The sequence below is a fragment of the Fukomys damarensis genome, unplaced genomic scaffold, assembly GCF_012274545.1.
Source record: "Fukomys damarensis isolate Sample0158 unplaced genomic scaffold, DMR_v1.0_HiC HiC_scaffold_34, whole genome shotgun sequence".
Lineage (NCBI taxonomy): Eukaryota > Metazoa > Chordata > Mammalia > Rodentia > Bathyergidae > Fukomys > Fukomys damarensis.
In genome coordinates, this window is record NW_022900946.1 from 18,561,280 (window position 1) to 18,575,942 (window position 14,663).

The 14,663-nt window shown below is 52.0% G+C and overlaps 1 protein-coding gene across 1 annotated transcript in view; it reads left to right on the plus strand.

Annotated features, from left to right (window-relative positions):
• Ppl (periplakin) overlaps positions 1–14,663 on the plus strand; it is a 45,492-nt gene that overhangs the window by 15,023 nt on the left and 15,806 nt on the right. Inside the window, exons 2-8 of the mRNA XM_010644134.3 lie at positions 4,816–4,915; positions 9,560–9,714; positions 10,185–10,305; positions 11,009–11,134; positions 11,218–11,259; positions 13,436–13,597; positions 13,671–13,778. Coding sequence (XP_010642436.1) covers positions 4,816–4,915; positions 9,560–9,714; positions 10,185–10,305; positions 11,009–11,134; positions 11,218–11,259; positions 13,436–13,597; positions 13,671–13,778 — 814 coding nt within the window. The remainder of the gene's footprint in view (positions 1–4,815; positions 4,916–9,559; positions 9,715–10,184; positions 10,306–11,008; positions 11,135–11,217; positions 11,260–13,435; positions 13,598–13,670; positions 13,779–14,663) is intronic.

Here is a 14,663-nt window from a genome sequence, read left to right on the forward strand (position 1 = left end):
CTACTGCATATGTGGCCGTGTGACTGCAGAGCCCCCAGAGCTGGGCAGCTCACGTACTCTCCTGGAGCAGATATCCATGGGGAAGCCCTCACACACTCCTGCTGGCCTGCCAGCCTTACCCACTAGTGATCTCAGATTGTTTCTGGGCATTCAGATACTTCTCTGAACCCATGGTTCAGTCCCTGAACCCCAAAGTTGTCTTTTAAACTCCATCCAGGTGTCTTTGGCAGCCACTCAATCCACCTGTCCTACCTTTAGCCAGATAGCAGGATTCGTTTTTCCCATTTTATGGAGGAAAAACCTGAAGCTGAGTAATACAAAAAAGCTGCTCCCTGGTCACCTTTGGCCAACAAGGTCAGAGCCCTTTCTGGTTCTGGACACAGGAGCCTCTGTCCCGTGTGGCTATGAGCGCTTCTGGGGCCTCTAGCTGGCCTTGGGTAATGAGCAATTGAGGCAGGATGGCTTCTGAGCCACTCTCAAGGACTGATGGCTCCCTCCCCATCGTCAAGAAAGGAGGACCTGGCACAGCCTTTCCAAGGGTGGGTGGCTGGGGGTGGCTCAGATTCCCTGGCTCATTGGGTGGTTGGGGGATTAGGACCGGGGCGTGGGCGATAGGGAGGGGCTGAATCTTAGCCTCCATCCAGGCCTTTCCAGTGCCACTTGTGGCCATCCTGTGTGCCTCACTTAGCCAGATGACAAGCTGGACCAGCTCAGCCAGTTCCCAGCACTCCTGTGCTCTGTACCCTTCCTGTGGTCTCTTTCCTGCCCATATTCCTGTGCTCTGGTGATGGGGCTCTCGGGCTCCCATCAGGACACTTGGTGCTGGGGTGATGCAGGACCCTTTGAGACCTTTTGGTAGAGAGACCTCAAACTCAAACGACACAAGTGCTGAGACTGTTAAATTTGAATCCCAGCTCTGCCCTGCTTTCTGGCAGTGGGACTGTGGCCAAATGATTGCATTGCCATACCTCAATTTCCTCATCTGTGAAATGGGAAAATAAGGCTACTTACCTTAGAGATGGTAAGACTCATGAGCTAATGATACATGTGACTTGCTTGGCTCCGGGCTGGAGGACAGTCAGCTGTCTAGTACCACTAACTAGCATCCTCCAGGCAGCTATGAGTTACCTGGGATGGCTCTACTTCATTAGATACAGGGTAAAAGACAGGACCTTGTAATCCTACCCACTCAGGAGACTAAGGCAGGAGGATCACAATTCTGAGGCCAGCCGGATCAACTTAGTTATACCCTGTCTTAAAATAAAAGTGCTGGGACTGTAGCTTAGTGTGGTAGAGTGCCTGCCTAGCATGCGCAAGGCCCGGGTTCCATCCACAGCAACACACACAAACACACACACACACACACACACACACCCCCGCAAGAAGCTCCTGGTAGAGCGGCCCAGGAAGAAGGAACAAATCCCTAGCAACAATGAGCAGTACTTGCTAATCTTTTTGCTAACAGCTTTGTTGTGTATAATTCACCCACCATATGATTCTCCCATTAAATGTGAACAGTTCAGTCATTCTTGTGTAATTCATAGATGTGTGCAGTAATCACTGCTTTTAGAACATTTTCATCGCCCCCACCACCACCAAGTAGCCTGTGTATGTACTCAACTTTCAATCTGCTTCCCCGGCTGCCAGGCAACCCCCGTCTACTTCCTGTCTCTCTGGATGTGCCTGTTACAGGCATTTCACACGAACTGAGTCATAGGCTACCTGGTCCTTCGTGTATGCAGTCGGGTTTTCAAGATTCATCCACATTGTAGCCGGAGTCAATGTTTCATTTACTTTTTTGGCTGAATAACATGGACAAATACACTGCGATCCTAGCATTTTGGGAGACTGAGGCAAGAGGATTGCAGTTCAAGCCCAGTCTGGGAAGCTTAGCAACTTAGCGAGTTCCTGTCTCAAAACAAAAAAAAAGGGACAGGAGCTATACGTCAGTACAGAGGCCTGGGTTCATTCTCCAGGACTAAAAAGTAAAAAACACAAAAGGCCCTTGGTTCACCCACTCATTAGCTGATGAGCATTTGAGTTGTTCCCACATTTTGGCAACTGTGAATAGCACTGCTTTGAACCTTCGTGTGAAGTTTTCGTGTAGATGAGAGTCGCAGGACTCTGGGGCACACAGCTAGGAGGAGAGTTGCTGGGACACTTGGTAACTGTATTCAGCTTTTTTGAGGAGCTGCCGTGTCATTTTCACAGCCGTGTGTGATTATTGCCACTAGCGCTGATTTCTCCATATCATGGATGGAACCTGGGCCTTTGTAACTATACATCCTCATCCTTTTATCATTGTACTCATTTTGAGAATGGGTCTCACTAAGTTTCTCAGGCTGGACCTGAACCTGCAACCCTCCTGCCTCAGCCTCTCAGAGTGGCTGGGATAACTGGCATGTTCTACATGCCTGGATTCTGTCTGTTTTATGTATAGCCACTATAGTGGGTATTATACTCTTTTTTTTCTTTTTTTTGGTACCAGGGATCAAACTCAGAACCTTGCACTTGCGAAGCAGGCAGCAGAACCACTGAGCTAAATCTCCAGCCCTGAAAAGTGGTATTCTATTGTGGTTTTGAGCACTTGGCATCCTAAATTAGTCCGTTAATACCTAGTATACAGAGAGCCCTGCAAGATTGTCACATGGAGTTAAGGGAGCCCACCTGGTTTGGATTCTGGCTGTGCCATCTAATTACTGTGTGACTTTAGAAAAGTTACTTAACCTCTCTGGTCCTCCAGTTCTACATCTATAAAATAGGGATAATAAAATAGATACTGTGCCAACACAGTGTTGTGATGCTTAAACAGAAACACGTAGGAGCCTGCTGTGGAGTCAGTATTGGCTGCAGAGTCAGGCTGGACATGAGGGCTGGGACTGGCCACCATTGGGTGCAGCAGGCAGGCTGATACCTGACGACCCTGCTCACCCAGGCCCTGAACTCAGCCACACACCAGCTTTCTCCCATAGGACTTCCCAGGGCCTTTACTGGCTCGGGAACTTGTCCAGGGGTGGGGTTTTCCTAACTACCCTGGCTTTAGGCAGCTAGAACAGCAAAGACTTTATCTAGAAGCAACTTGCAGGATGGGAGTTGCTGGGCCCCACTTTGGGACAAGCTGTCTTCTCAATGTCTCTGCAGAAGGTGGGGCTTGGGTCTTGTTCCTCACAAGCCTGTCCTTGGGCAACGCGAGCTGCTCAGAGCCACTGTTTGCTGCTGGGCATTAGGCCCCCAGGAGATCCTGAAAAATCAACCACAACAGCACACAACTTGCCTGGCCAGGTTCAGGTTCAGAGGGTCAGGCCAGTGCCTAGGAAGCTGTTTTTCCTGCCACACTTGTGGGTCCCCAAATAGAGCTCCAGAGTGCAGGCTGTATCCTCTGCCTTGAGATTCAAGAGCCACCCCCCGGTCCACTCTGAGGGTGACACACACAGGACCTGCCTTTCTTGTGACTTCAGCTCATTGGAGCCTTCTGTCAGGACCCCCATTCCTGTGCAGCCCTCAGAGCCCATCCCCCTGATGGAATATTATTCAGCCCTAAAAAGAATGAAGTTCCCACAGATGCTACAACCAGGATGAACCTTGCAAATGTTACGTTAAGTAGGAGAAGCCAGGTGTAAAGGACCGTGTGTGGTGTGGCCCCTTTTATATAAAAGGTCCAGAACAGGCAAATCCACAGAGATGAATGGTTGCCAAGGGCTGACCGGGGAGAAGGGGGCTGACTGCCAAGGGTACGAAGTTTTGGAGGTGATGAAAGTATGCTGGATTTAGATAGTGGCGATGGCTGCAAAATACAGTATACCAAAAATCACATTTTAAATGGGTACATTTTGTGGTAGGTGAGTTATAGCTCAATATCAAAAATACGTTGTGTGAGATACAATAATGCACACGTATAGCCCCAACTCCTGGGGAGGCTGAGGAAGGATGAAAGCCTGAGCCCAGAAGTTTGAGGCCTACCTGGGCAGCACTGCAAGACATGACCTTTTAAAAAAGAAAAATGTTATCTAGGTATAGTGGTGTAGGCCTGTAATCCTAGCATTCTGGGACACTGAGGCAGCGGGGATCACAAGTTTAAGCCCAGCAGGGGCAACTTAGTGACTTAGAGAAACCTTGTCTCAAAAAAATGTTTTGTTTTATTTATTTATTTTGGTTTTTTGAGACAGGGTCTCACTATGTAATTGAGACTGACCTGGAACTCACTATGTAGCTCAGGTTGGTTTTGAACTCACAGGGATCCTCCTGCCTCAGCCTGCCTCAGCTTCCCGAGTGCTGGGATTACAGGCGTGCGCCACCACTCCCAGCTTCAAAAAAATGTTTTAAAATCGGAGTCTGGGCTGGGTGTGGTTTTGCACGCCTGTAATCCCAGCACTTGGGAGACTGAGGCAGGAGGATCGCAGTGAGTTTGAGGCCGGTTTGGGCTACATAGAGAGTTCAAGATCAGCCTGAACTGCACAGCAAGACTCTGTCTCAAAACAGCAATAACAAAAAAGGGGAGGATGGGAGTCTGGGGATGTAGCTCAGTATAAAAGTCTTGGGCTCAATCTCCAATACGGTTTTTGTTGTTTTGCTTTTTAACATGCCTTGCCAATATGGCAGAACAGAAGCATTGTACTGAGTGACCAAAGTGGGAGCTAACCCCCACCCCAAGGGAGCCTTCTCTCCAGGGCTTCGGCGACATCACCCGGTGGAGACAGCCAACTTCCTGAGAGGCTCATTGGCTGCTCCTGCTCAGCCTGGCAGCGTGGGGGGCTGGCAGGAGTAATCCCTGACCCTATGTCCCTTATCCAACATCCTCTCATCTTCCACTCACAGCATCTCCAACAAAGAGCTCTCAGCGCTGATCGAGCAGCTGCAGAAGAATGCGGACCAGGTGGAACGGAACATCGTGGACACCGAAGCCAAGATGCAGAGTGTGAGTGGCTCCCAACACCAGGGGCTCCTCTGAGTCAAGGTCCCTGCCTGAGTGACTCTGCCCCCTGGGGGACACGTGGTCGTATCAGGCATTTGTGGTTGTCACAGCTGGGTGAAGGCAGAGCTCCTGGCTTTTAGGGATGGGGACTAAGGACGCTGCTCAGATTCCCGCAGTGCACAGCACAGCTCCCATCCCGGAACGATCAGTCCCCCTCATCGGTCCTCCTGGGGTCAGGAAGTCCCTCTGCACGTAGCATGGCGAAGGGAGGAGGAAGCTTCCGGGCACTGAGCTCTCACTGCCTCCTAGGAAAGCTTCCCTGGTCTGGAGAAGGACCAGCCTTGGGAGCCAGCCCTGGCGTGTGATCTCAGCCTTGCCACTCACTGTGTGACCTGGGGGATGTCACCCCCACCGAGTGGTTCCCTGTGAAAGGGTGAGCACCCGTCCCACCTGGCGGGTAGCTGGGAAGGTTCGGTGGGACTCTGCAAGTGCTGAGCCTGGCTCCCGTGGTCCCAGGAGCGTTCCACCCCTCACACATCTGCCACCCGGCTTGACACGCGGGCTGCCGTCCTGTGCTTCAGTCTCCCTTTCTGATACATGGGGAGAACGGCCGCTGGCAGATTTTCCTGAGGCCTGAGCCTGGTGTCTCGCCTCTGTCTGTGCCTACACGCCGGCTTCTGAGCTGACCGCCTTCTCACTGAGCATCCACCCATTTTGTAGCTGGGGAAACTGAGGTACAGTCGCCGGGTGACTGATCTGTGTCAGAGCCGGTCCCAGAGGCAGCCTGCAGGTAGGGCTGCCATACTGAGCAGAGATGACACAGAAGGCCCAGCTGCGTTTGAATTTCGGAACACAAGTGGAGTTTTAGGATGAGCGGGCACTGTTGGGAGCACTTATCCTACCAAGTTATCCATTGTCACTCTAAAAGGCTGAGGCAGGAGAATTGCAAGTGTGAGCCTAACTTAGTGACTTAGTGAGACTTTGTCTTAAATAGAGCTGGGAATGTAGCTGAGTCCAAAGGCCCTGGGTTCAACCCCCAGTTCATTAAAAAAATTGCTATCTGGGATTCAAATGCAGCTTACAGCCTGTATTTTATCTGGCATCTTGGTCTCGGGGTAGGGGAAGGGTCCCACCAAGAGTGTTGGGCACTGGGGTTGGAGGACAAGGTCTGCCTGACCCCACTGCTGTCCTAGGCTCAGGAGAAGTTGCTTCTCCCTCCTTGGCCACCGCTGACAGCGTCGTTATACACCCGAAGGGCATTGAGAGGCCCGAGGGCACAGGTTTGGATGCTACCCACTCACCCGCAGCCCGTCCCTGAGGTTTCCACGCCACCCCCTGGTCCTCCAGCTGTAGCTGCGCCGCCCTCAGCACACCTGTCCCCTCCTTGTGTCCCCACACAGCTCCTCTGGTCTCTCCTTGATCTCCTCTCTCTCCATCCCCTGCTGTGGTGTTTTCTCTTCCCTAAATGAAAACAGCTTGTTGGGCTATGTCTCTTTTTCCCCCCACAAGGATAACATGTTTGTTGCAAACATTTTGGGGCAGATCGACAAGTTTAACAAAGTAAAACATCACAGCGTTCCCTCGCCCGGGCATCTGTCAGCGAGAAACACACAGAGACGATCCGGCCAACTGTCTCACGAGTGTGTGCCCGAGTGTGCATGTGTGACAGGCTCTGGCCCCCACTGTATTTTCCAGGAAGCCAAAGTAACAGCATGTCCTGGGGATCGTGTTGAACTGCTTTTCTGCTTCAACTCAACAAACTCTAAAAAGGAAGACATGTTTTGAAGGCCAGAAGAGCCAATTTTGTCTCTTTCTTTTTCTAGAAGACATACTTATTACTTTTATTACCCCAAAAGAGCTCCTGAATCTCTCCCTCCTTTTAAAAAGATTTTTTTAATTTAAAAAAATTTTTGGTACTGAGGATTGAATTCAGGCCTTTCGCACCTTTTTAATCTTTTATTTTCGAGGCAGAATCTCCTTAAGTTGCTAAATTTCGCAGGCTGGGCGTGAACTTGCAATCCTCCTGCCTTCACCTCCCAGGCTGCTGGGAATATAGACGTGGACTAGCACTCCTTGCTCCAGAAACCTTGTACTGGCGCATAACCCATGTAAAGTATATTGAAGGGTCCATATTTGAGTTCGCCTCTGAAATTGTGCCTCCATAGGTGCAGTAACCTCTGCCCAGGCAGGGTGGAGCATCTCCCACAAGGCTCCAGCCGATCACCAGAATCAGTGTCCCCTAGAGCCGATGACCTCTGCGGACTGCTCCAACCACCAGTCCACTTTGTTGACTTTGAACCCTCACCCACAGACACAGCCATCCCTTGCCTGCTCTGGTCCTTGTCCCCACCACACGGGTGTGTTCAGAGCTTGCTTTCTGTCCCCAATGGCTAGAATTAGGTAATGATTAATGGACTTTCGCTTTCTGCAAAATTAATCTTTGACACTGCAGCTGCCCGGGAGAGCTTCAGGTCAGCTGGTGAGGAAGGAGTGGATGAAATTCCACCCAAGCCAACAGGCGTGTTGTTTGATTGTAATTAATTGGCCAGGCTGACTCCAGGGTGTGGGGATGCTTGGTTTTATTGATCCTGTGTTCAAGGCCTCTCTGCGTTCCTGGAGTGGCCAGGAAAGGGTGGTCTGGACATCTCTTTTCCAAGAGGAAGCTTTTAAATCAATTAATCTAGCTAGCTAGCAGGGCCTTCACCCTGAATTACATCCCTATCCCTTTTTTTTATTCTTTTTTCTCTTGAGACAGAGTCTTACTAAGTCACTAAGTTGTACAGGCTGGATTCAAACTTGTGATCCTCCTGCCTCAGCCTCCCAGAGTGCTGGGATTATAGGCCTGGCTCTTCAAGAGGTAGCTAAGTCTTTATACCAAGTTTCATGTCACCCCTCTTAATTCCTTTTTCTCTTTTGTCATTTCTTTATTTTTCTATTTGTAATTTTTACTTTTTTGGTGTTTGGAGCTGAATCCAGGGCCTCTTACGTGTTGAATATATTTTCTACCACTGAGCTACATACCCAGCTCTCTTCTCTGTTTTTAGCAGTGATTTTGATGCATATTCCACATATGATAAAATGCTCAGATTTCAAGCTGTGATCTATAAGACCTTAGCGAGTGGGGCAGCTGTTTCTGTGAGTCAGGGCAGAGCTTTTGGTCTCCCAGTTGGATCTCTTGCCTGTTTCTATTCATGCACGTCCCACCCTGCCCCAGGCTGCCACTCCTCTCCTGTCTGGGGTCTGCCTGTTTGGGACAATTCACACAAATAGAAACGCACAGCCTAATAGAAGCACGCACAGCCTGGCTTCTATGCCTGGCTTCCTTCACCTCGTGTGTTTTAGAGGTGTAGTTTGTGTGTTTGTTTTTGTTTTTCTTTCACTGAGTTCTGTCCCTCAGTTTACTTTGCCTCTTTCTTTGTGGTGGCATGGATGGAACCCAGGACCTTTGCGTGCCAGGCAAGTACTCCACCAATGAGACAAAGCCCAGCCCCTATGCTCCCTCTTCTCAAGACGGGTCTTTTTTTGTTCCTGATGTAAGATGGGAACCCAGAGGGCAGCGAGGTGGGCACTGGCTGCCCTTGGGTGCCTCAGCGTTAGCCCTGCCCTCAGCCTGCTCACTGGATGCCTGGTGGCTTCACCTTGAAGCATCAGTGGGCCTGTCTTACTGATTCCTCTCTTAGTGCCCTTCTGAATCCCACGGGTCCTGTGTGCTCTGGCCCCCACCCTGCCCCTCTTTCCTATGTCCCAGCCCATCCCTGCCCTCCAGCCACAGCAGCCTTTTCACTAGGCCTTAACTGTGGCTCGAACTGTCCTGCCTCAGGGTCTTTGCACAGATAGTTCCCCCTGCCTACAGCATAATTCCCTTCCATCCTTCATTGTTAGTTTGTGTCACCATCTCAGCAGAGGGGTCTCCCTGGCCAGAGGAGCTACAGTAGGTCCCCTCCTTCCCTCTCTGTGCATTTCCTTCACAAACATGACCTGTGCGGAGCTTCTAGTCACCTCTATGAGGTTTCTGTGGACTTACCCGGCTAGCAGTCTCCCAGACTGGATGGGGAGTGCCAGGCAGGTACGGTCATATCCTTTCCACTCATAGCCGCATATCCTAGGGTCCAGCGCATAATATGTGTATTAGTCACTTTCCTGATGCAGGTACAAAATAATGACACTTAAGAAACCTTGTACTGGTGTATAACCCACATAAAGTATATTGAAGGGTCCGTATTTGAGTTCACCTCTGAAATTTTGCCTCAGTAGGTGCAGTAACCACTGCTCAGGCAGGGCTAAAGGGGGAGAGGTTTATTTGGCCTGCAGTTTAGGTGGGTTTAGTCCACGGTCAGCTGGCTCCAAGGTAGAAACAGCACAGTAGAGAGGCCTGGAGGAAGGAAGCTGCTGACCCCATGACGCCCAGGAAGGCAGTAGGGTGAGGAGCCGGGGAGGGAGATCTGTCCTAGGTCGAGTCCCCAGTCACCCACCTTCACCCATTCTCCACCTCCTCAATACAAGACTTCCGGAAGGCCATTTTAGATATAAACCATAAGAGTAGGCATCTGGGCCTGTTTTACTGAAGGGCTAAAGGAAAGGCTGGAAGGGGCTCCCTGTCCTCCTGCTGAGTCCTGCCCGTTGTCCCCTCTCACATGACCCTTGCAGGACGTGGCCCGGCTGCAGGAAGGCCAGCAGCCTGAACACCGGGATGTGGCCTTGCAGAAGATTTCAGACTCTGAGAAGCTGCTGTATGTCCTGGAGGCAGATTCCGCCATCGCCAAGCACATGAAGCACCCGCAGGGGGACATGATCGCAGAGGAGTAGGTTCCCTCGGCTCCGGGGCCCCAGGGAGCTGCTCTGGTCTACGGACCAGGAGGCTGCGGGAACCCGCTGGGGCTTAGCGAGGGCAGGCTGGATGGTGGGCGCAAGCCGGATGCTTGACCTTATCCTCACGGCAGCCCTATGCTGCGCTTGGGGAAACTGAGGCTCGGGGTGTTGATGTTCCTTGTTCTGGTCCTTGTGACCACAGCTCCCTGAGCCACCACGCTGTGACCTCTGAGTTTTGGAGCGCGTCTCCCCAATGCCTGGTGCCCCGACTCTGACTCCCCAGACTTACCCTCCGTACCTCAGCTCACCATGGGTGATTTGGCACCCCAACCCCCCAGCAAGGCAGAAGTTCCTGGGGCTCCACCACCCCCTCTGCTTGTGCATAGTGTGCACACCTTCTCAAGCTCAGGCAGTGCCCCTCTCAACATGCTGCACCAACCCAGGGGTCCCTCTCCCCACTCAGCATCCGCCAGCTGAAGGAGCGCGTGGCCAACCTCCGTGGGAAACATAAGCAAGTCTACAGCCTGGTGGTGAAGGAGATCAGCCCACAGGTCAACTGGGCAGCGCTGGTGGAGGAGAAGCTGGTATGTGGGCCGGGTGGATGGGCATGTGGACAAGAGATCCACCATCTGGGCATCAAGGTGCTGCTGGGAGGGCCAGGTTCCCAGGTCTCCTGACCTTGTGCTGAGGAGAAAAGTAAGACTCACAGGAGCCCACTGCCAAACTAGGAGCTGCACAGCAGACACAGCAAGAATTTGTTGTTGTTGTTGTTGTTGTTTTGTACCTGGGATCAAACTTGGGAGCTTACGCTTACAAGGCAGGTGGCAGAACCACTGAGCTAAACCCCTGGCCCTCCACAGTGAGGATTTGGACGCTGCCCCCCAGCCCCAGTTCACTGGGGTCCCGGCAGGGCTCTTGGGGAAGCCTGAGGGACAGTCTCCAGCTCATCTCCACCCAGGATCATCTCACAGCTGCTGCAGCCGGTGTCCTCAGCCCGAGGCCCTGCTCTCCGGCTTTCAGTCCTGTGACCCTGAACATGTGGCTTCTGTTTCCCCAGCCTCTAGCACAGTAGTTGTGTGGGCTTCTTGAAGCTGCCGTGGGATTGAGTGAGACCAAGGGTCTCAGCAGGCAGGTGGTCAGCAGTACAGGTGCCGCTCGGCACCTTTGCAGACCCTGGCCATCCTGGGAGGAAGAGGCCATTTTCCCTGGTCCAGGGCCCAGAACCGGCTCTAGGGAGGGCTGCAAATGTGGCCCCACTCATTCCACTTGGGTTCTTCCCACCGCCAGGACAAGCTGAGCAGCCAGAGCTTTGGGACAGACCTGCCACTGGTGGACAGCCAGGTGGAGCAGCACAACATCTTTCACAATGAGGTCAAGGCCATCGGGCCCCACCTAGCCCAGAACGGGGACAAGGTGGGACACGCAGTGGTGTGTGGGGAAGCCAGGAGGGCCCCCCTGCACCCTGACCCTGACCTCACCCTTGGCTCTGTCCTCAGGAGCAAGACAGCGAGCTGCAGGCCAAGTACCAGAAGCTGCTGGTGAGAGCCCCTGAGACCATGGGACGGGAGCACAGGGGTCCTAGGGAGAACTTCCTCTTCTAAACATTCCCAGGGTGTGCAGTAAATGTTCCTCACAGCAGGAGGGGATTGCATAGAAAGAGACCATTCCCGGCCCCTTCCTGAGAGGTGACCTCTTGCCATGTTGGCTTGTGGAGACTCTCATAGACCCCAGGGTACGGCCTGTCCTGCAACATGCTGCTCACTTCTTAAGAACTTGCTGTGTGCCAACTATGCAGCCACAGGCTTTCTGTACACAGCTTTAAGTTTCCTATTTCAGACCATTGAGAATTCACCCTTCCCCCACCCCACCCCCAATACTCAGAGTCTTTACACTGAGCTATATCCCTAACCCTTTATTTAATTTTAAAATTTTATTTTCAGATAGGGTCTCACTAAGTCACTGAGTTGCACAGGCTGGGTCTGAATTCAAAATCCTCCTGCTTTGGGCTCCCAGAGTGCTAGGATTACAGACCTGTGCCATCACAGCCTGCTTTAAATTTTGAAACAGGGTCTCACTAAGTTGCCCAAGCTGGGCTTGAACTTGGAATTGTCCTGCCTCAGCCTCCTGGCTGTAAGCATGCACCACCACACCCAGTAAAATGCATGCTTTCTAGCATTGCATAAGTGATGCACAAATGTTCCTTTGCAGCAGACCTTTCTTCCACCATAGGCAAACAGCACAGACGCTGCTTCACATGCTGTTGGCTCTGGTAACTTGATGCTTATTCACCTGGAAAGTGGATTTACCATATGACCTGATCGCGGGGCTGCTGAGTTTCAGAAGGCCTCAGCATGAGCCTGGCCCTCAGAGAGCCCTCTGCACACTTGAGCATGGGATTCCTCTCCTCAGCCCTAAGACTTTCAGCTCTGTAAACACAATCACAATAAAGATAAAAGCATCGAGGTGGTGCACACCTATAATCCCAGCACTCTGGGAGGCTGAGGCAGGAGAATTGCAAGTTCAAGCCCAGCCTGGGCAACTGACTGACTTAGCAAGAGCCTGTCTCAAAATTAAAAAATAGGAAAAGGGGGGCCAGGGATTTAGCTCAGTGGCACCACACCTGCCTCACAAGTGCAAGGTCCTGAGTTCAATCACTGGTACCAAAAAAAAAAGTAAAAATAGAAAAAGGGGATGCAGCTCAATGTGAAGGCCTTGGTTTGAGTCCCAGTACCACACACACGCACACACGCGCGCGCACACACACACACACACACACATACACAAAGATAAAAGTAGAAGTTATTACTGCAATTTATTGAGCACTAGCTGTATGTTGTCTCTGTGCCCTAACTGTCAGCATTGCTGTTATCCTCACTTTAAAGATGGGTAAACCGAGTCTTCAGGAAAATGTCAGTCCCATGAGCATTTTGCCAGTTTTGTTCATGGGTCTGTCCCCAATGCCTACAGCCGTAGATGCTTAGTAACTATTATGTGAGTGAACAGGCATCTGAGTCCAGGGAGCAGCTGAGGCACAGGGGCCCTCCTGGGAAGCCGGAGCTGGGCTTGCCCCAGGTGGCCGATCCTGGCCCTGCAGGAGTGGCAGGGAGGCCAGGCCCAGCACTATCGGTCCCGGTCCCTTCAGGCAGCATCGCAGGCCCGGCAGCAGCATCTGAGCTCACTTGCGCACCACACCTGCCTCACATGTGCAAGGTCCTGAGTTCAATCACTGGTACCAAAAAAAAAAGTAAAAATAGAAAAAGGGGATGCAGCTCAATGTGAAGGCCTTGGTTTGAGTCCCAGTACCACACACACGCACACACGCGCGCGCACACACACACACACACACACATACACAAAGATAAAAGTAGAAGTTATTACTGCAATTTATTGAGCACTAGCTGTATGTTGTCTCTGTGCCCTAACTGTCAGCATTGCTGTTATCCTCACTTTAAAGATGGGTAAACCGAGTCTTCAGGAAAATGTCAGTCCCATGAGCATTTTGCCAGTTTTGTTCATGGGTCTGTCCCCAATGCCTACAGCCGTAGATGCTTAGTAACTATTATGTGAGTGAACAGGCATCTGAGTCCAGGGAGCAGCTGAGGCACAGGGGCCCTCCTGGGAAGCCGGAGCTGGGCTTGCCCCAGGTGGCCGATCCTGGCCCTGCAGGAGTGGCAGGGAGGCCAGGCCCAGCACTATCGGTCCCGGTCCCTTCAGGCAGCATCGCAGGCCCGGCAGCAGCATCTGAGCTCACTGCAGGACTACATGCAGCGCTGCACCAATGAGCTGTACTGGCTGGACCAGCAGGCCAAGGGTCGCATGCAGTATGACTGGAGCGACCTCAACCTCGACTACCCCAGCCGCCGTCGCCAGTATGAGGTGGGCATGGGCCTGGGAAGGGCCAGGAGGGGTGTGGCTGCCAGGCCAGTGCTGAATCCCTGACCCACTGCAGAATTTCATCCATCGGAATCTGGAGGCCAAAGAAGAGAGGATCAACAAGCTACACTGTGAGGGTGACCAGCTGCTGGTGGCCGAACACCCCGGGAGGAACTCCATTGAGGTGAGTGCACCCAGGGAAGTGGGCTCCTCAGAAGTGGGGGTTTCCTCTGGGGTGGCCTCTGCCCATGGACTGCCCGGAGCATGGCAGCCCTGGAGGTGGGGGTCCCAGGGCTGCACCCATGTTGTATGTCTCTCCATCTTCCTCTGCCTCCTCACCCTCATCCTCTTCATCCTCCACATCCTCCATCTGCTTTCCCCTGACGCCTTCATCCTTCATGTCCTCCCTCACCCTGACTTCTGCAGCTCCCATGCGGACATATTAGTTCCTCGGGCTGTTGTACCAAGTTGCTGTGACCTGGATGGCCATGCACAGCAGTCATGTGTGCACCGGTTCTAGGGGCCGGAAGTACGTCATCACATGGGGCCAGGCTGCGCTACCCTGGGCAGGACTTGTTCCCTCTTCTTCCCATATCTGGGGTGCTGGCATCTCCAGCGCCCCTTTATTTGATTTGATTTTTTTCTTTTAGTACTGGGGATTGAACCCAAGATTTCATACTCCGCTACATCCCTATCCTTTTTTGAAAAATTTTGAAACCGGGTTTCACTAAGTTTCCCAGGCTGGGCTCGAATTTGGGATCCTCCTGTTTCAATCTCCCAGAGTGCTGAGATTACAGGACATCCACCCCTGGATTTTAGGGCTACCCTACTTCCAGGATGCTTTCGTTTGGGTATTCTTGCTTGATAATCTGCAACAGCCCTACTTCCAAATAAGGCCACATTCTGAGTTCTAGGTAGACATGAACTTAGGAAGAACACTACTTAACCCCTTGTAGTACCTTTGTGAGAATTTTTTAAAGGTACCTCTCTGGGCTGACACAGTCCCTGTTTGCCCTTGTGGCAATTTTTTTTTCTTGGTACTGGGGATCGAACTCGAGTCCTTGTGCTT